This window comes from Dendrobates tinctorius, unplaced genomic scaffold (assembly GCF_039654945.1).
Source record: "Dendrobates tinctorius isolate UK_male_01 unplaced genomic scaffold, ASM3965494v1 ptg000030l, whole genome shotgun sequence".
Taxonomy (NCBI): Eukaryota; Metazoa; Chordata; class Amphibia; order Anura; family Dendrobatidae; genus Dendrobates; species Dendrobates tinctorius.
Window position 1 is genome coordinate 25,946 of NW_027361698.1, and position 23,278 is coordinate 49,223.

Sequence of the window (23,278 nt, forward strand, 5' to 3'; positions counted from 1 at the left end):
TTACAGTCTGTTTAGAAAGGACCGTAAAAATCGGAGGGGAGGAGGGGTTTGTCTTTATGTAAAGTCTTGTCTAAAGTCCACTTTAAGGGAGGATATTAGCGAAGGGAATGAGGATATCGAGTCCACATGAGTCAAAATACATGGAGGGAAAAATAGTAACAAAATTCTCATTGGGGTCTGTTATAAACCCCCAGATATAACAGAAATTATGGAAAGTCTACTACTAAGGCAGATAGATGAAGCTGCAACTCATAATGAGGTGCTTGTTATGGGGGACTATAACTACCCAGATATTAACTGGGAAGCAGAGACCTGCGAAGCCCATAAAAGGCAACAGCTTTCTGCTAATAACCAAGAAAAATTATCTTTCACAATTGGTACAGAATCCAACCAGAGGAACAGCACTTTTAGACCTAATACTGTCTAATTGACCTGACAGAATAACAAATCTGCAGGTAGTCGGGCATCTAGGTAATAATGACCCCAATATTATAGTTTCACTTATCTTTCGCTAGGGGGACGTGTCAGGGAGTCACAAAAAAACACAACTTTAGGAAGGCAAAGTTTGACCAGCTTAGGCCAGATTCTCACTTTGGGTTCAGGAGGGCTGCGGATGGCTGCCTACTTCCTCCTTTCGTCCTCCGTGAAGCTCCGCCTACTTCTGTATGCGTCTTGCTTTTCCCTGCGTACCTATCTTTAACATTGGGTACGCAGGGACATGTATTATATGCGGATTTGTCCACATGCAGCAATTTCATGTTAAAGCTAGGTACACAGGGAAATGCAGGATGCATACAGAAGTAGGCGGAGCTTCAGGAAGGAAGCAAGGAGGAAGTAGGCAACCATCCACAGCCCTACTGAACGCAAGTGTGAAACCAGCCTTAAAGATGCCCTTAATCTGGTTGACTGGGACAATGCTCTCAAAAATAAGAATACAGATAAGAAATGGGAAATGTTTAAGAACATCCTAAATAGGCACTGTAAGCTTTTTATACCTTGTGGGAATAAAAGGACAAGAAATAGGAAAAACCCAATGTGGCTAAACAAAGAAGGCTGATTTCACACTAGCATTTTATCGTGCGCCATCGGTCACTTGCGCAATGGTCCCCTATCTTTAACATGGCGGGTGCAGGGTCCATCAGCGTTTGTGCGCTGCGCATTTTCCAGTTGTGCGCCCAGACGCTACATGTTGCATTTTTTGTTCCGCCCAACCTAGTTAAAAAAAGCACGTGCGCACGGAATGCGCAAAAAAAACCAACATTACAGTCTATGGAGGTCACATGCGCACGTCAGCGCTTTTTTCGCGCATGAGATTTTGGAGTAAACAATGTCTAGACACTTGTTTAAACCACCCCTAGACAAGCAACATTGTTTGGGAGGAGTGTACATAAAAGGTGGTGTCTGGAGTGCCAGACCACTACTCTACAGCCAGCCTGCAAGACACAGCCTGCAATCTGCATCACCAAGAATGTGAGTGTTCTTAAACCTAATGTCTGTCTCTCCTTTCAAATGTATTATGTACTAATTTTTTTTAATTTTTTTTTAATTGCAGCATGTCTTCTGGATCGGAATACTCACCATCCCCTCAAGAACTGGCCCAAGCAGAGCGTGAGGTAAGTATCTTCCTGCCTTTGGGTAAGTATAGCTTCTGCATCTGCAAACCTGTAATAATTTGTTCTTTTTCAGACATCATCATCGGACCCAGCAAGTGAGGCTAAACAGCGGAGCAGCCTAGCCAAGTCCCGGAGAGGAGACGGATTGTAAGTATGCAGTCTTTAAATGTCCCTTTTTTTTTTAATTTAGATTTTCTCTTCCTTTTTTTCTGTCCTGTTTTTCATCTTCTATCTTGCTTCTTTTATTTTTCTATCTTTTTCCTTCAAGAAAATTTCCAAGATTATGTATTTTTTTTCTAGGTTCAACAACGAGACGAAGACGTCGATCCGGACGACGAGCACCTGATCCACCTGGTCCAGGAGCATGTCCCGTTGTGGGACAGCCGTGACCAGCAGTACAAGGACACTGTGTGATCCGGCAGCTCTGGAATGAGGTGGCCGCAGTGTTGATGGATGGCTGGGACAGCGCCTCTCCAAGTGTCAAAAAGGCATTTAGTAAGGATTTCCATGCTCTGTGATGCTACATTGACTCTTGTTACTGATGACACTGTTGTGTTTCCGGCTAGATATATTCTGGCAGGAAACACAACAGTGTTATCAGGATCAACAGTGACTGCTGTTATGAATGGGAAACCAACGAGGAAAACAAGACAAAATGCTAAGTCTCAGAAAACCAGAGAAGTTGGTAACTATGCAGATCCCTGATCTTAACCGCACAACTAGCAGCAGTCGTGGAGCGTTCCTACGTTGGTCCTAGTCGCCTCATCCCAACCGGAGAACTACATAAGCCTAAAGCAGGAAAAGAGGAAAACTAACTGCCCCAGAGCAGACCCCAAAGGAAAGACAGCCCCCCCACATGTATTGACGGTGAAACAAGATGAAAATACAAAGGCAGGAAAATAGGCTGAGCAAACGATGGGGCCCGGCTAACTAAAAAGGACAGAAAAGGAAAGACACTGTCTGCAATCTGCTAAAAACAACCTACAAAAATATTATCCAACACTTCTGATAGCAAAATTAACCCTGAAGTCACTAGACTTCTAAACCTATATCAGCACTCTGAAATATTCTGAGACAGAGCAAAAAAAAGAGGCCAATCTAATAAGGGACAAAAAGCAGATTGGCAAATACTGATTAATAGGAGTGGAATTTCAGCATAGCCCCAGCAGGGGCAGGCTGATGACACAACAAACTGAATTGACCAACAAGTGCAAGTGTGAACATTAACAAAAAAACAAACTTAACTTAAGAAGACTGGAAGAGAGCTGAAGTCCAGGACCTGAGAAGCAGACTGAATCACCAGCACCCGGATAGGGCGTCGGATGTCTTACATGCAGTCTGATACTCCAGAGATCCAATCGTTATCTTCCTCATCAGGTGGCAGATCACTACCACTTAAACCAACCGCACTACCTCCTGTCACCACCAGAGGGAGAACAGAAGGGGAACAGTAAATGAGTTCATGACAGACTGCATTGTGCATTGTATTGCTGTATTGTTCCTTTGACTCTTGTTCCTGATGACACTGTTGTTTCCTGCTAGATATATTCTAGCAGGAAACACAAGTGTCATCAGGATCAACTGACTGCATTGTCTATTGAATTCTTTTATGATGCCACATTGACTGTTTGCCAAGTTCACTTAGGTGTGTGTGAAAATACAGATGTTGCCATCAATGCATTGTACAGTCATGGCCAAAAGTTTAGAGAATGACACAAATAATATATTTTCACATGATCTGCTGCCCTCTGGTTTTTATGTGTGTTTGTCAGATGTTTTTATCACATAAAGAAATATAATTGCAATCATATTATGAGTAACAAAAGGTTATATTGACAGAATGAGTTAATGCAGAAAGTCAATATTTGCAGTGTTGACCCTTCTTCAGGACCTCAGCAATTCTCCCTGGCATGCTCTCAATCAACTTCTGGATCAAATCCTGTCTGATAGCAGTCCATTCTTGCAAAATCAATGCTTTTATTTTGTCTGAATTTGAAGGTTTTTGTTTGTTCACCCGTCTCTTGATAATTGACCACAAGTTCTCAATGGGATTAAGATCTGGGGAGTTTCCAGGCCATGGTCCCAAAATCTCTATGTTTTGTTCCCTGAGCCATTTAGTTATCACCTTTGCTTTATGGCAAGGAGCTCCATCATGTTGAAAAAGGCATTGTTGATCGCCAAACTGCTCTTGGACGGTTGGGAGAAGTTGCTCTTGGAGGACATTCTGGTACCATTCTTTATTCATGGCTGTGTTTTTAGGCAAGACTGAGAGCCCATTCCCTTGGCTGAGAAGCAACCCCACACATGAATGGTTTCAGGATGCTTGACAGTTGGCATGAGGCAAGACTGGTGGTAGCGCTCACCTGGTCTTCTCCGAATAAGCCGTTTTCCAGATGTCCCAAACAATCGAAAAGAGGATTCATCAGAGAAAATGACTTTACCCCAGTCCTCAGCAGTCCACTCCCTGTACCTCTTGCAGAATATCAGTCTGTCCATGATGTTTTTTCTGGAGAGAAGTGGCTTCTTTGCTGCCCTCCTTGAGACCAGGCCTTGCTCCAAGAGTCTCCGCCTCACAGTGCATGCAGATGCACTCACACCTGCCTGCTGCCATTCCTGAGCAAGCTCTGCACTGCTGTTAGCCCGATCCCGCAGCTGAAACACGTTTAAGAGACGGTCCTGGTGCGTGCTGGTCTTTCTTGGGCGCCCTGGAGCCTTTTTGGTAACAAGGGAACCTCTCCCCTTGAAGTTCTTGATGATGCGATAGATTGTTAACTGAGGTGCAATCTTTCTAGCTGCGATACTCTTCCCTGTTAGGCCATTTTTGGGCAGTGCAATGATGACTGCACGTGCTTCTTTAGAGATAACCATGGTTAACAGAAGAGAAACAATGATGCCAAGCACCAGCCTCCTTTTAAAGTGTCCAGTGGTGTCATTCTTACTTAATCATGACAGATTGCGCCATTAACACAGGTGTGGGTGTTGATAAGGACAGGGCTGGAGATCAATCACTGAAACGATGTTAGCTGGTCCTTTTAAGGCAGGGCTGCAATGATGTTGAAATGTGTTTTGGGGGATAAAGTTCATTTTCTAGGCAAATATTGACTTTGCAAGTAATTGCTGTTTAGCTGATCACTCTTTATAACATTCTGGAGTATATGCAAATTGCCATTAGAAAAAATGAAGAAGTAGACTTTGTAAAAATTAATATTTGTGTCATTCTCTAAACTTTTGGCCATGACTGTATGCTTTTTCTTTGTTTTTCCCAACCGTGAACAAAGTTCGCACACATTGGCGCTCGATGAAGGACCGCTTCAACACTGATGTTTGTGCTGAGGGACAGGTGCACAGTGGTTCAGCAGCAAGAACCAGAACAAAATACCGCTTTCATCGCGAGATGGCGTTCCTAAGACCGGTCCTTGACACCAGAGCAACGAAATATCGCAGTGTTTACAAGCGTTTTTTGCATGCGTTTTGTGTGCGCTCGAAACACTGCGCAAAACGGCGCAAGTGTGAAACGAGCCAAAGAGGGGCAATTAACAGTAAAACGAAAGCATTTAAACTACTAAAGCAGGATAGCACCATTGAAGCTCTAAAAAAAAACTATAGGGAGAAGAATACTTTATCTAAAAAACTAATTAAAGCTGCCAAAAAGGAAACAGAAGCACATTGCTAAGGAGAGTAAAACTAATCCCTAACTGTTCAGCTATATCAATAGTAAAAGCATCATAAGTAAAAGTGTAGGCCCCTTAAAATTGAGAGGAAAGAATGGTTGTAGATGAGGAAAAAGTTAAATATATAAAACACCTTCTTCCTCACAGTATGCACGGTGGAAAATGAAATGCTAGATGAAATGCTGAGAGACATAATGGTCACCAATCTAACCCAAGAAGAGGTGCAAAACCGCCTAAATAAGATTAAAATACATAAATCTCCAGGTCCGAATAGCATACACCCACGAGTACTAAGAGAACTAAGTAATGTAATAGACGAACAATTATTTCTTATATTTAGGGCCGCTATAGTGAAGGGGTCTGTTCCACAGGAATGGCGCATAGCAAATGTGGTACCAATATTAAAAAAGGGCTCTAAAAATGAACCTGGAAATTATAGGCCAGTAAGTCTAACCTCTGATAAAATATTTGAAGGGTTTCTGAGGGATGTTATTCTGGATTATCTCAATGAGAATAACTGTGTAACGCCATATCAGCATGAGTTTATGAGGAATTGCTCCTGTCAAACCAATCTATCAGTATTTATGAAGAGGTAAGCTATAGCCTAGACCAAGGTGAGTCTTTTAATATGGTTTATCTTAATTTTTCCAAAGTGTTTGATACCGTGCCACACAAGAGGTTGGAACACAAAATGAGAATGTTGGGTCTGGGAGAAAATGTGTGTAAATGGGTAAGTATCTGGCTTAGTGGTAGAAAGCAGAGGGTGGTTATAAATTGTATATTCTCTAACTGGGTCGCTGTGACCAGTGGGGTACCGCAGGGGTCGGTGTTGGAACCTATTCTCTGCAACATATTTATTATAACAATCTGGTAGAAGGTTTACACAGTAAAATATCCATATTTGCAGATGATACAAAACTATGTTAAGCAGTCAATACAAAAGATAGTATTCTGCTACAGATAGATCTGGATAACTTGGAAACTTGGGCCGAAAGGTGGCAGATGCGGTTTAACAATGATAAATGTAAGGTTATACACAGGGAATCAATATCACCATTACACACTGAACAGGAAACCACTGGGGAAATCTGACTTGGGAGAAGGGCTTGGGGATCCTAGCTAATGATAAACTTACCTAGAGCAGCCAGTGCCAGGCAGTGGCTGCCAAGGCAAACAGGATCATGGGGTGCATTAAAAGAGGTCTGGATACTCATGAGAGCATTATACTGCCTCTGTACAAATCCCTGGTTAAGTGACTGCACATGGAGTACTGTGTACAGTTTTGGGAATGGGTGGAACTATAGCAAGTACAAAGGAGGGCAGCAAAATTAATAAAGGGGATGGGGGAACTACAATACCCAGAGAGATTAGCAAAAGTAGGATTATTTAGTCTAGAAAAAAGACGACTGAGGGGCGATCTAATAACCATGTATAAGTATATAAGGGGACAATACAAATATCTCTGAGAATGTTTATACCAAGGAATGTGACGGTCACAAGGGGGAATTCTGTGTGTCTGGAGGAGAGAAGGGTTCCCACCAACATAAAAGAGAATTCTTTACTGTTAGGGCAGTGAGAATCTGGAATTCCTTGCCTGAGGAGGTGGTGATGGCCAACTCAGTTGAGGGGTTCAGGAGAGGCCTGGATGTCTTCCTGGAGCGTAACAACATTGTATCTTACAGTTTAGATTCTTTAGGACGTAGACCTGGCGATTTAGTCTGACGGAATATAGGCTGAACTGGATGGACAAATGTCTTTTCGGTCTTGCTAACTATGATGAAATAATGAAGAGTAAATGGTAAAAAGTTATGAGGGAGTGAATACAAATATGAATGTCATAATGGCAACGGACATGTATGGGTATATGGGAAAGGGAGTGAGGGCTGGCAAAAGAAGAGATTAATACATAAAAAATATTTATGATGAAAGAATATATAAGTATTAATAGGAAAATCATTTTTTGTTGCAGCCAGACTATTCACTCGGCATGATAAAAAAAAAAAGAAGGGGGAATCTAGATCCATGCATCCGGCCAGGCAACAGCTGCATATGCTATTCGCACAGTAAGGTATACTGTAAAGAGTATAAAGGGAGAATTAAAAGAACCAAAATACCAGGTATATAATTTCATCATTTACACACCAAGATAAGAAATGGAGATAATAAAATAGAAATAAAGTCCAGCTCACTGTAGTAGACATCCTAAGGTGTTTGGAACTCAGGGAACGCTGTCAAGGCGTGGCGCAATCAAAACATGAGAAATCCAGCTCAACAAACTTGTGAACAACTTTTCTTTATTCACCAAAAAGTGCTCAGCAGAGGGTAAAACATCAGCGTTGACAGTTACATGTTATTCCACATATGATATCATGTTACTGGCAACACTAATGTTGTTTTACCATCTGCTGAGCACTTTAGTGAAGAAAAAAGTTTGTTCACAAGTTCGTTGAGCTAGATTGCTCATGTTTTAATAAAATAAAAATTATTAAATAGGGAAAATGGGAATATAAAACCATATAACCAATGTCAGTATAAAAACATGAATAAATACAAAACAAACCACCCTACCAAAGCATGGTGGCCAGAGAAAGGGGACGTAGCTATTGTTCTCAGTAGGGCCAAACGGATGTTCACTATTCAGGGTCCAGATCCATTTTGTCTCAAACTGTGTAAGTTTGCAACTAACCTTGCCGCACACAATGTTAGTGGTTATCCTATCAATGCCCCATACCTTAAATTGAGTAGTGTCGCAGTAATGGTGAATTTTACAATGTCTCAGGATGGTTTTCAGGGCATTAATATCACTCATTTATGGCCGCCAAGACTCCTAGAACATACTCCCCAATGCAAACTTTTAGTTGTCTCGTGCCGAGGCCTATATACAATGCCTTGCGAAAGTATTCGGCCCCCTGGAACTTTTCAACCTTTTCCCACTTATGCTTCAAAGATACCAAATGTACATTTTTTTGGTGAAGAATCAACAAGTTGAACACAACTGTGAAGTTGAACGAAATTTGACATGAATGGCTCTGGGCACACCTGCATGACTGAATGCTGGCAGCTGCTGGGAGAAGCTAAGCTAATTTTCTCCTGGGGGCTGCTTGTGCAGTACAGTTTACAGGCACCACCGTAATGCTATTAACCTGCAGAATAACCCTATAGCTGCAGGTTAATCGTGTCATTAAACCCGACAGGTTCTCTTTAACATGCAAATACATTCCTACAACCAGAAATGGGGAGTAAGTTTTTCCCTGTACAGTAGATATGGGCTCAAAAGCCTGGGTATTTCCTGAGATTAAAAAAAAAAAAAAAAAATGAAATTAACCCTCCGTCAGGAACAATGGATCTGACAGGCGCAGCTCTTCTACTTTCATTTCTCCCTTCTCACCAGATTTTCAGGAAACCCCCTCCCTCTAGATAGTCTCCTGGCTCTAACTGCTGTGTGAAACCTGATACCACAGTTGGTCTGCAGAGCTTCAGGAAGGAAGATATAGCTGAGCTGGCTTCTCAGGCTCATTGGTCCCGAACACATCACACTTTATAAGGTTGGTATGTAATGTTTTTAGTTATTACTATTGTTTATTTAGCTTGTTTTATGAATGGATAGAGAAAGGTTTGTGGATATTTTATATAAAAAAGGCAGATTTTCTTACAAATGAAAGTTTGCTTCTCAGGCACATTGTTCCCTAATGCATATTCTCTCTCTTGCTTCAGATTATCTTCTGAAATGGAGAAGAAAATGTATGAGCTTTCAAAACCCCATCATGTTGAGGAAGTGGGAAACATGCTGTTAGACGCTGATGATGATGCAGACCCACACAATGAATGAGGATTTTGAAGAAAGTGAGATTGATTCTCATGATGAGGTAGAAGTCTGAACTAAATTCTGAAACAGAGCAAGATGGTGACAGTGATGAGGAGGAAGAAGATATATAATCTTATTATATGGGAAAAGATAAAAAAAAACAAAATGGAACAAGAATCCACCCATAAAAACCCGCATGGAACCTCAACATTATCACTCACCTTCCTGCAGTTATGGGAACAGCACGTAATGCAAAAAATGCAGCTGAATGCTGGAATACTTTTTTCACAGATGACATTCTGGACTCTATTGTCATATACACTAATCAATATATAGACAATATAAAGCACAAGTTCATCTGTAACAGAATCCTGAAGCCCACGGATAAAATGGAACTGCGTGCCTTTTTTGTATTATTATACCTTGCAGGAGCTTATAGGGCAAATCGGCAAAGTTTGGAGGAACTTTGGGGTATAGAAAGTGATGGAATTGAAAAATTTAGCCTTGTTATGTCTCTAAAAAGATTCAAGATTCTAATTTGTTGCCTTCGGTTTGATGACAGAACTACCTGAACCGAACGAAAAACATATGACCGGCTTGCTCCAATTCGCGATGTATTCCAAAAATTTGTGGAAAACTGTAAGATAAACTATCGCCCTGGGGCAAATGTCACAATTGACAAAATGCTCCCTGGTTTTCGTGGCAGATGCGCATTTCATCAATACATACCATCAAAACCTAGCAAATACGGAATAAAAATGTATGCCCTTGCTGATGCCAGTAAGACCTACACATACAACATTGAAATTCATGCTGGAAAACAGCCAGATGGTCCTTACTGTGTCAGCAACAAACCCACTGATGTTGTGAAAAGAATGTCTGAGCCCTTATTTGGATCAGGTCGCAATTTAACTGCTGATAATTGGTTTTCAAATTGTGATCTTATTGATTATCTAAAAACGCAGAAGCTTTCATATGTCAGAACTGTAAGAAAAAATAAAAAAGAATTGCCGCCACAGCTTGTTACTGTGACAGGGAGAAAACAGTACAGCAGTATGTTTGCATTCCATGATGGAAAGGATTTGGTTTCCTATGTACCACGCGAAAAAAAAAAAAAAATGTACTTCTCTCAACGCTTTATTAATGATGATGCCATCGATCCTAAATCTGAAGCACAACAAAAACCAGAGATTATTACATTTTATAATGAAACCAAAGGGGGTGTTGATACAGCTGATCAGATGTGCTCAACTTTCAGCGTCAGCAGAAACACCAAGCGCTGGCCAATGGTCATATTTTTCGCTATGCTAAATTTGGGTGGTATAAATTCACAAATCATTTAGCTTGAAAACCAGCTTGAACCACTCCATAGACGATTGTATCTGAAAAAATTGGCCCATGCTTGGAGAGCTACGCAGGAGAAGTATGAAAACCATCGGTATCCCCTCTGGCCTTCAAGTTAGGCTCAAAAGATTCTGCCCAGATATTGATACTGAATATCCAACACCTGTACCACCTCCCAAAAGAAGGAGATGCACCACGGAAAGCGGGAACAGAAGGCTTTCTAATTATGAATGTCTCAAATGTCATCATGCAATCTGCCTGACACATGCAAAAATGTATTGCAATTCTTGCTCTTTGCTTTGCAAATGTGTTTTTTCTGGGGAACCTTCAGGATCTAATTCAGATTAATTCTGCGTGTAATTTTATTCTAGGTGCCTAGAAATTGTTTTTGTGCCAAAATTTTCTCTTTTTAATAACCGTTACTTGATATCATTGGGGGCTATTTGGTGGGAGTTTTGAAATTTGTGTATATCAAAGTTATTACTTTTATGTTGAGTAAATGGGTTTGTTTTGCACCTGATAATGTGTAGTCTCTTTTATTACATCCCTATGAAGGTCTCTGATCACTTTTAGATCACTGAAATTGAGAAAATTAGATATTCTAGGCATTTTTCTAGCCTGTGCTTGACAGGCACATTGCTCCATTACGAGTTAGTGCGAATATTGTTCCTGACGGAGGGTTAAATCTGCCATTTTAAACCGATACAAACAGTTTCAATCTGAAAGACGTGTTAGTTAAACAAAAAACAAAAGAAATAAACTACATGGGTGCCTTCCAGGCTTTTATCTACTAAAAAAAGGTTAAAAAAATTTAAAGACAACTTCTCTTGTACAGCTGTACAAACAGGCACCAAAAATTTACACGATTCTGTCTTCAAACTGTCAGTTTTGAGTTCTGTAGAAAAAAAACAGGATTTTTTTTGGCTACTCACCATAAAATCTGTTTCTTGGAGCCTTCATTAGGAGAGACAGGGAACCATGGGTGTAGGCTGCTGCCACTAGGAGGCTGACACGATGCACAAAAAGTTAGCTCCTCCTCTACAGTGTACACCCAACCGATGGGCACTAGGATATTCAGTTACTGAGAAAGCAGTAGATGCAATAAAAGAAAGAATACACACACACAAATCTAATACAGTAAAACAGAGCTGTTAAAATTGGGAGGGTGCTGTGTCCCCCAATGGAGGCTCAGAGAAACAGATCTTACAGTGATCAGCCAAAAATCCTGTTTTTTCTATCACTTCATTGGGGGGGGGGGGGGGGGGGGTTGACGGACATAGGAAACCATAGGACGCCCCAAAGCAGTACCCAAGGGGAGGGAACAGCAAAAAAAACCCCATTCAGGTCAGAGAACTCATCGCTGCCACCTGCGAGGTCTTCCTACCTAAGCAGGCATTTGAAGCGTAGGCATGGACCGTGAAAAAAAACAAACATACAGATGGAGGACAGATTATCGCTCTGCAAAGCTGTAGGGCAGAGGCCTTATGGGTATCGCCAGGAGGCACACACTGCCCAGGTCTTCCCTGTCCCTTCTGAAGAAAAGCAGCCCCAAACCATAATGCTGCCACTACGTTTGACAGTGGGGATGGAGTGTTCAGGGTGATTAGCTGTGTTGCCTTTACACCAAACATATCGTTTTGCATTGTGCATTGCAGCTAAACAAACCTACTTCTCATCTCTCATATCCTCCCTGTCTCACAACCCTAAACAGTTATTCAACACCTTCAATTCTCTCCTCCGCCCCCCAGCACCTCCTCCCTCCCCACTCATCTCAGCTGAAGACTTTGCCTCATTTTTCAAGCAGAAAATTGATAACATCAGGGACAGTTTTGGTCAACAACCCCCAGAGCCCTTCCTCCCGACTTCCCAGCCCTCCACCTTCAAAACCAACTTCTCCACCATTACAGAAGATCGACTCTCCACTCTACTCTCAAGATCACATCTCACCACCTGTGCACTCGACCCGATCCCATCCCACTTCATCCCAAACCTCACCACAGTCTTCATCCCAACCCTAACCCATCTCTTCAACCTATCACTAACAACTGGTGTTTTCCCCTCAAGCTTTAAACATGCCTCCATCACACCTATCCTCAAAAAGCCCTCTCTTGACCCATCCTCTGTATCTAGCTATCGCCCTATATCACTTCTCCCATACGCCTCCAAGCTACTGGAACAACACGTCTACCTTGAACTGTCCTCCCATCTCTCTTCTTGCTCCCTCTTCGACCGCTTACAATCTGGCTTCCGGTCACACCACTCCACTGAAACTGCCCTTACTAAGGTCACCAATGACCTCTTAACTGCCAAGAGCAAGCGACACTACTCTGTCCTCCTCCTCCTGGACCTGTCGGCTGCCTTTGACACAGTGGACCATTCCCTATTATTACAGACCCTCTCATCCCTCGGCATCACAGACTTGGCCCTCTCCTGGATCTCATCATACCTAACAGACCGGACATTCAGCGTCTCCCACTCACACACCACCTCCTCACCTCGCCCCCTATCTGTCGGAGTCCCACAAGGTTCAGTCCTAGGGCCCCTGCTGTTCTCTATTTACACCTTTGGCCTGGGACAGCTCATAGAATCTCATGGCTTTCAGTATCATCTTTATGCTGATGACACACAGATCTACATCTCTGGACCAGATATCACCTACCTACTAACCAGAATCCCTCAATGTCTGTCCACTATTTCATCCTTCTTCTCCACTAGATATCTGAAACTCAACATGGACAAAACAGAATTCATCATCTTTCCCCCATCTCACGTGACCCCCCCTACGAACCTATCAATTACAGTAAATGACTGCCCACTCTCCCCAGTCCCACAAGCTCGCTGCCTCGGAGTAATCCTTGATGCTAATCTCTCCTTCAAACCACATATCCAAACCCTTTCCACTTCCTGCCGACTTCAACTCAAAAATATTTCACGCATCCGTTCATTCCTCACCCAAGAATCTGCAAAAACCCTAGTCCATGCCCTCATCATCTCTCGCCTTGACTACTGCAACCTCATGCTCTGCGGCCTCCCCTCAAACACTCTCGCACCCCTCCAATCTATTCTAAACTCTGCTGCCCGACTAATCCACCTGTCCCCCCGCTATTCCCCAGCTTCTCCCCTCTGTCAATCCCTTCACTGGCTCCCAATTGCCCAGAGACTCCATTACAAAACCCTAACCATGACATACAAAGCCATCCACAACTTGTCTCCTCCATACATCTGTGACCTCGTCTCCCGGTACTTTCCTGCACGCAACCTCCGATCCTCACAAGATCTCCTTCTCTACTCCCCTCTTATCTCCTCTTCCCACAATCGCATACAAGATTTCTCTCGCGCATCACCCCTACTCTGGAACTCTCTACCACAACATATCAGACTCTCACCTACCATCAAAACCTTCAAAAAGAGCCTGAAGACCCACCTCTTCCGACAAGCCTATAACCTGCAGTAACCACCGATCGACCAAACCGCTGCACGACCAGCTCTACCCTCGCCTACTGTATTATCACCCATCCCTTGAAGATTGTGAGCCCTCGCGGGCAGGGTCCTCTCTCCTCCTGTACCAGTTATGACTTGTATTGTTTAAGATTATTGTACTTGTTTTTATGTATACCCCCCTCACATGTAAAGCGCCATGGAATAAATGGCGCTATAACAATAAATAATAATAATAATAATAATTGTGGCCAAAAATTTCGATTTTGGTTTCATCTAACCAGAGCACCTTCTTCCACATGTTTGGTGTGTCTCCCAGTTGCCTTGTTTCAAACTCTAAACAACTTTTTATGGATATCTTTGAGAAATGGCTTTCTTCTTGCCACTCTTCCATAAAGGCCAGATTTGTGCAGTGTACGACTGATTGTTGTCCTATGGACAGACCGTCCCACCTCAGCTTTAGATATCTGCAGTTCATCCAGAGTGATCATGGGCCTCTTGGCTGCATCTCTGATCAGTCTTCTCCTTGTTTGAGATGAAAGTGTAGAGGGACGGATGGGTCTTGGTAGATTTGCAGCGGTATGATACTCCTTTCATTTCAATTTGATCGCTTGTACAGTGCTCTCCTTGGGATGTTTAAAGTTTTGGAAATCATTTTGCATCCAAATCCAGCTTTAAACTTCTCCACAACAGTATCACAGACCTGCCTGTTGTGTTCCTTGGTCTTCATGCTGTTCTGTGCTTCAAACAGAACACTGAGATTATCACAGAGCAGGTGAATTTATACAGAGACTTGATCACACACAGGTGGATTATATTTATCATCATTAGTCATTTAGGACAGCATTGGATCATTCAGAGATCCACAATGAACTTCTGGGGCGAGTTTGCTGCACTGAAAGTAAAGGGGCCGAACAATATTGCACGCCCCACTTTTCAGTATTTTAAATTTCCACAAAAGTTTAAAATAACCAATAAATTTAGTTCAACTTCAGAATTGTGTTCCACTTGTTGATTTTTCACCAAAAATTTACATTTGTATCTTTATGCTTGAAGCATATGTGGGAAAAGGTTGAAAATTTCCAGAGGGCCAAATACTTTCGCAAGGCACTGTAGTAAGAGAAAATCAAACACCGGGGACTGCGATACATTGGTGAGGTCCATGACCGACTGCGACAGAGGTAGCCCACCGCCCTGGGATGGGGGCACCACTCTCTCCTGGGGTAAAAAGGGACTCCTGGGTAGCAAGCATGGAAGGGGGGGGTGTTGAGGCTGCTACAGTCCTGACAGAGAGGAGATTACTGTCCTGAAGGAGTTTGCAATTACATGAGGTGCAAAGTGTCTGACAAGAGCAGTTGAATAGGCCGGAAGGGGAGAGCGCTCTACTTGAGGATTAGGCATGAGAAGCAGGCCCACTAAATAATGCCAGGTTAGGCGACAAAAGGAGATTGCAGATGAGAGCGTCAGTCTGCACAGCAGAGCTACTCACAGGAAGATGCAAGACCTGGGGACTGCTTTCAGACTGTAGACGTCTCCAGGAGACAGCTAGAACTGCAGGCTAAACGTGGAGGAAATGAGAGAGTTCCCTGCAGAGATGTCACCTTCTGGGGCCGGATGGCGGCAAATGGCGACCGCAGGGAGGAAGAGGAGGGCCTGCAGGGAGGCTTGCTACCTCAAAGGCCTGCTCAGCAAGCCCAGAAGTGGGCAGAGCTAGCCCCGCAAACAGACACAGCGACGCCCGGGAACCCTGCACGCCTGAGGTGAAGTGGCAGAGCTAGCTGCCAGAAACAGTAGGAGAGGGCATGCTATCGATGGGTTGGGAAAAAAAAAACCCGCCGGAAGATGCCAAGGAGGCGGCAAAGCGAACTGCTGGAGTTACGCCTCCCTGAAGCCGGGGCTTAAATCTTAACTAAGGCCACAGAGACTCGGGAGGATGGCCCGGAGGCCCGGACTGCCTGTCAAGTAAAAGAATGAAGGGGCAATCAAGGCATTCTATAGATCAAAAGCAGCCTATATCTAAAAGGAAGGCCCTGTACTAGAGACAAAATAAAGGATGGGGGGGGGGGGGAGAAGGCCCCTCTAACTACAGCCCCTCTAACAGAGGGATAGGGGTGGACAGTAAAACTCATCCATTTTGTGTCATCTTCCTCCATCTTTACATTATCTTCATTCTTCTGTTTCTTTGCCCGGATCTTCTCCCCTGACACCTCTGGGCACCTGACAGGGAGATGTACCTCTCCATCCAGGCTTTCATTAGACGTCCGAGCCTCTTTGGGATGTAGGACGTCCGTGCTTCCTAAAACAGACAGGTTCTGGTGTGTGAATGGGTAGGAGACAGGGGCTAGGACCAATGTTCAGAACACCTAAACACTCTGTTTGAGGATACAGGGTGGCAGTACACACTGTACCCAGGCTCTACATGGAAGTATAGTTGTGACTGTTCACTCTGCATCCCTCCATCTGAAAAGAAACTACAATGAGGTAAATATGGGTCTAGTAAGAGACCCGTGTTCACCTTTTACTGACACCAAGCTAAAATGGATATCTTAGCGTCAGTTGGTGGTACACTTCAGGAGGAACTTTTTGTGCATAGTGGCGGCAGCATACATCTATGATTTCCTGTGTACCCCAATGAAGCGATAGAGAAATAAAAAATTAAATAGGCACACTAAATGCCCTTAAGACAGCAAGGCTATTAATCATGACATTTGTAACAAAGAGGGAAATACTAAATGGCACAGACAGCTTTTTTTTATTGTGAAATGAAAAAAAAAAAAAAAACAGTACTGCTTTTATTCATTCATGATAATTCACCTAGAGATTAAACTTGTTTGCACTAAAATACGTATTTTGTAAACAGCAGAGCAAATAATCCTTTCAATCTAATTAACATCTCACAAAAAAGGAGAGAAAAAAAAAAAAAAAAAATCAATTTTAAACAAGCTTCACAACCAGTCCCACGTGTCTACATGACAGCAAGGAATTGGCTGTGTAGAATATGTCCGTGAATCCTTACTATTATGTCCCAATAGTGCCAATCTCACTACATTATCTGCAGCTCGATGTTCCAGAAGTTAGGAAAAACTTTATTAGTTGATAATATACCATGAATGTTCAATCTGCTAAACAACCAGGATACTCTAAACCACAGTGACCCCTCCCCCACAGCCAGTCCAATATTAAGTGCTGGAATTCGTGCCCAGGATGGGCAATAACAGACGGATTTGGCATATAAGTGGATAAACAGCTTTAAATGAACATAGGGGGAAAAAAAAAATTATGCTCCATACACTATCATTTGACGTCAAACAAAACAAAATCCAAACTTTATATACACAGATTTGTAGAATTTACATAGAAAATAAGGTTGCAAACATTGATTAATTCAGGCAGCTAACACATTGGTTTATGCAACTTTATTGAAGAAAAAAAAAAAAAAAGAAAAAAAAGGAGCTATTAGTTGATCAGTCATCCATTGACGCTTGAATCATTTTATTCAGTGCTATATTAACAGGGTTTTGGATCAGAGATTAACTAATAGCTCAGCCTCCAAAATAAAAAACCTCAATGAAAAATTACAAAAAACTTTTGATCCTATTTGTTATTCAATGGGGTTTCACCTTTTTTAATTTTAATCTGTCATGTTTATTGACATGCATAAAATACATTACTTCTGCAGCTATATAATTTCAACACCAACTCTCCACCCAAAACATCAGTTATGAGCATAAAGTAAATGAAAGTCTTAAATGTCTGGAAGTTTTGAACAAAAAAATATCCATATTAAATCCACATTGCTGAATCCTACAATAAGACAAGAGGATTTTCTTTATTTAAATTTTGCCTGACCCTTTCCCCTCCCCTACCCCAAACAGAAGGCTCTAATCTTCACCAATTCAATAAGAAATGAAGAATGGGGTTCTCTCATAACCAAGTTACAGTGAAGATGACGGCCATGTTTTAACACATGCTCAGTTTGATAAAATTAAACATCTTGGGCAATTGTATTCTGGCAACTACTTGACAGTCTAGAGAAGTTTCTGTTCGATGATGAGCTAAAGTCTTTCCATATGAGCATGTGCATGAAGGGAGGCAGCACAAAAGAAAAAAAAAAAATATAAGGAAGGGGGTAAGTAGATGAGGTCTGAAAGGGAGGGGAAAACAGTAATTTAAAGTTTATTTTATTCCAGCTATAATGCAGGTGTATTTAGACTTGAAGGTAGCATCACATAGCATACTTCTGAGTCCATTCCCGGGCTATTCTGTTGTACCTAAAACAATACAGAATAGAATTATATGCAGAAAGTATCCAGTTATGCATTGTTTGAAAAAAAAATTTGACGATAAACAAAATCCATGCTATTTAAATAACACCCACTTAGGCAGATAACTTCATTCTGGAAAACATTTAAAAAGGTGGTATACAGAATTAGAAGATGGACACATGTGGAATGGCTTTACAAACAAAGAAACAAGTTGTATCTGGTATCACTGCTGTTTAAACACCTGTCTCCAAGCCAAAACTGGCCAGATTTGGCTCTTCGTATATTCCTGCTGCTCTTTTGACAGGTGCCGACACTTTCTAGACATTGAATATTCAAACCACCAAACAATCCGGTTAGATGATGACACTTGCACCACTGTGTGCACACAATGTATGGAGATAGGATAACAATTTAAAGAAGCACTGCCATCAAAATTTGTATCCTCTTACTATATTGCAATCACATTATATAGCACTGTGTACTTAGAATTGCTCATTTTGCCGTTCTACCCAGTTAAAAGGTCAGTTTTCTATAAGGTCTATAATATCACACGTTTAAAAACAGAGTAGCTCTATACTTCTAATCTCAATGTAGAAACAGGAGGTCAATTTTCCCTGTATGACTGACTCAGTCACTGCAAGGCACCTTCGTAGAGCAGAAGTGGTAACAGCTGTGTCAGGAGTTGAAAAGAAAAAATGAAAAAAAAAAAAAATGCAGTGACAAGAGACTTCCTGTTTCTACATAGATCAGATAAAAGAATTCACTGGGTAGAAAAGCAAAATGAGCAACTGTAAGTAGACAGTTCTTTATAATATAACCAATGTATTAAGGGGATAAAAACTTTGATGAGTTCTTTATGGATATTGGGACCTCCTAATATGCTTAAATTGACATGCACAGAATGCACAGGCAAACCTGACTGCTCTACTCTTAGGCCTCTTTCACACAGTTTTTTGCCATCAGTCGCAATCCAGCAGTTTTGGAAAAATGGATCCGTCGCAGATTGTGAAAAGCTGATGCGATGGATCTTTTTTTTCGTTGGATCCGACTGCCTTACCTGGTGGTAATAATTGAAGCATGATCAGTTTTAAAAATCAACTGAAACTGAATGCGTCGCTGGATTCCGTCACTTGACGGACAGCGACGGATCCTGCGCCCATAGGCTTCCATTATAGCCAACGACGGATGGCGCTGGATCCGTCACTGTCCAACTTTTCCTTTGTCAGTGGTCTCCGCCCAGACAAAATTTATGACGGATCCAGTGAACGACGGACAAAACGTGAGGCCATCCGTCGCAATCAGTCACTAGTACAAGTCTATGAGAAAAAAACGGATCCAACGTCAGTTGCTGGATCCGTTTTTTCTATAAAAACCGACGGATTGCGACTGATGGCAAAAAACTGATGTGTGAAAGAGGCCTTAGTTGCATGAAATTTCCTGTTTGTGCCAAGATTTGTTCAGCTTTGTCAGAGGTTATCGTGTAGACAAACTACAATTCATAGACCAAATTTGAGCGCTCACATGAGATCATGGTTCAATGAAACTTGCATCATCCATCTCTTGAGCACAAGGCCCTGCCATGTGCATGAGGTGCAAAGGATTTGAAAGAACTACGAACATATGACAATGACATCACTATGATCTCTCCCCAACATAGTTACAAAGTAAAAGACAGACTTTTGGAGGTTAGACCTTTAGAATCTTCCATGGTCTAGCACAAAATGAATGTGAAGGTGTATCTGACATGTAGACCAAATAGATTTAACACCCTCATCATTCCTTATAACTACAAATCTATGGTTCTGATGATTTTTCATAGGGGTTACCTCATACTACAAAGGCAAACCAAGATGAATTTTTCACATCTACTCTTGCCCCACGTTTAAAAATCTGCAGGTGCATTGCTTCAATTTCTAATGGGAATATTCACACACAGTAGTTATGGAAGAGTCACAAATTGTTAGAGGCGCTCTTAAAATTGCTTTAATTTGTTACATAGCATGAAAATACCAAGTTTGCAATAGAGCTTTTTTTATACATACTGTCATTCTGCAATAAAAGCTTGTCTTTTATAGTGCATAGTTGGTTTCCATAGAGCCCAACCTCTATAGCCAGGCTGCGTGTGTACAGTAGCTACAGTCCAGGAGAGCAATTAAAGAGACGGTCAGCACAGAATGACTGCTGAAACTAAGTAAAAGCACTCAGCGCATCATAATGTGGCCAATCGTTTTCACACACCTACCCACTTGCTTGCATTCTTTCTATATCCACCCCTCTGAGGCTCTACATCAAGCCAGAGCTGTCAAAAGAAGGGAGAATGAGGGAAAACAAGTAGATGGGAAAAAGTGCATTCAAATGATTGGCTATGCTTTTGCGAGACAACTGTCAGCACAGAATGACTGTTCAAACCAAGTACAAAGTCCTGTGCAACTCAGTGCTTCAAAGCAGGGTCAACCATTTAAAGGGAATCTGTCACCCCCTTTTTTCAAATATGAGCTGCCAGCACCACCATTAGGGGCTTATCTACAGCATTACAGAATGCTGTAGATAAGCCCCTAATGGCAGTGCCGGCAGCTGATAGGCAAAAAATAGGGTGACGGATTCCCTTTAAATATACATCTCAATCCCCACTTTGACAGTTCTGTCTTTAAAAAAAAAAAAAAAAAAAAAAAGAAGATAGATGGAAACTAAGCAGATGGGAAGGAGTATATAAATGATTGGCCCCGCTGTGAAGCACCGAGTGCCTGTACTTTGCTTCTAGTCCTTCTGTGCTGACATTCCCTTCAACGTCTAACATACCAGCCACATCTCCCCAGACCACCAATCTCTAGACAGCAGTTCTGCTCATTAAATGCCCACTCTTGAAACTTGAACAGAACACAGCTTTCAGAGCACGTCCAATAACAGCTTCCCTCGTTTTCAGTATATAGGTCTCCTTGAGCAATATGGTGTAGAGAAATATTAGTAGAAGTTGCCCTGCTAGAAACCACAAAGTAAGGAAAATGCAGTGCCCTTAGGTCCTCAAGAGAACTTGAATACCTTAAAAATACCTTTAATATTTCTATTCCGCTGACAGCTAAGTGGGCCCTTTTTAACTTAGTAGGTAGAGTTGAGCGATACCGTCCGATACTTCAAAGTATCGTATCGGATGGTATCGGCCGATCTTTAAAAAAAGTATCGGTATCGCCGATTCCGATACCGGAAGTCCCATTCAAGTCTATGGGACTTCCGGTATCGGAATAAGAAAAACCCTTTCCTGCCCTTGTACAGCCTCTCTGGGGTCTGTACGGGCCTTTCGGGGGGCTGTGCCGGCCTGCCAGGGGGGCTGTGCCGGCCTGCCGGGGGGCTGTGCCGGCCTGCCGGGGGGCTGTGCCGGCCTGCCGGGGGGCTGTGCCGGCCTGCCGGGGGGCTGTGCCGGCCTGCCGGGGGGCTGTGCAGGCATCGTCCGATGGGACTACAAGTCCCATCGGGCGATGCCTGCTACCATGACAGTGATTGACACATTAGCCAATGATGGGACAGTAATAGTCCTATCATCCGGCTAATGTGTTGAATGTAAAAAAAAATAAAAAAAAAAAAAATTACATGCTACATACATACATACAACATGCATACTACATACATGCTACATTCATACTACATACTACATACATGCTACATTCATACTACATAAATACTACATGCAACATACATACTACATATATACTACATACATACTACATGCATGCTACATACATACTGCATGCTACATACATACTACATGCTACATACATACTACATACATACCACATATATACTACATACATACTACATGCATGCTACATGCTACATACATAACATATATACTACATGCATGCTACATGCATGCTACATGCTACATACATAACATATATACTACATGCATGCTACATACATAGTACATGCTACATACATACTACATACTACATATATACTACATGCATGCTACATACATACTACATGCTACATACATACTACATACTACATATATACTACATGCATGCTACATACATACTACATGCTACATACATACTACATATATACTACATGCATGCTACATACATACTACATGCTACATACATACTACATGCTACATACATACTACATACTACATACATACTACATGCATGCTACATACATACTACATGCTACATACATACTACATATATACTACATGCATGCTACATACATACTACATGCATGCTACATACATACTACATACATACTACATGCTACATACATACTACATACATGCATGCTACATGCATGCTACACGCATGCTACACGCATGCTACACGCATGCTACACGCATGCTACACGCATACTACATACATACTACATGCTACATACATACCACATACATACTACATACATACTACATACATACTACATGCATGCTACATGCATGCTACATGCTACATACATACTACATGCTACATACATACTACATGCTACATACATACTACATGCTACATACATACTACATGCTACATACATACTACATGCTACATACATACTACATGCTACATACATACTACATGCTACATACATACTACATGCTACATACATACTACATGCTACATACATACTACATGCTACATACATACTACATGCTACATACATACTACATACTACATACATACTACATACATGCTACATACATACTACATGCTACATACATACTACATATATACTACATGCATGCTACATACATACTGCATGCTACATACATACCACATACATACCACATACATACCACATGCATACTACATGCATACTACATGCATACCACATGCTACATACATACTACATATACGGAACGCTGGAACGCTCGCTCTGTCTGCAACAAGCTTTCCTACATCCATGATCTTTTCGTTACTACCAAACTCTCCTTCCTCGCCATCACCGAAACCTGGCTCACCCCTTCTGACACAGCCTCTCCTGCTGCACTTTCGTATGGCGGCTTCCACCTTTCTCACACCCCCCGCCCCAGCAGCAAACATGGTGGAGGAGTTGGTTTTCTCCTGTCAGATACCTGCTCCTTCACCCCAATCCCACTGCCACCCTCTGTTACCCTCCCTTCCTTTGAGGTGCACTCTGTGCGCATCTACTCCCCCTCCAACC

General features: G+C 42.0%; 1 protein-coding gene across 1 annotated transcript in view; it reads right to left on the minus strand.

The window, feature by feature from the left end:
- Window positions 1–16,782: 16,782 nt before the first annotated feature.
- The window catches only part of LOC141086090 (ubiquitin-conjugating enzyme E2 D2), a 125,551-nt gene continuing 119,055 nt past the window's right edge, over window positions 16,783–23,278 (minus strand). The window contains exon 7 of the mRNA XM_073571782.1: window positions 16,783–18,142. Within this exon, the coding sequence (XP_073427883.1) occupies window positions 18,097–18,142 (46 nt within the window). The 3' untranslated portion in view covers window positions 16,783–18,096. The remainder of the gene's footprint in view (window positions 18,143–23,278) is intronic.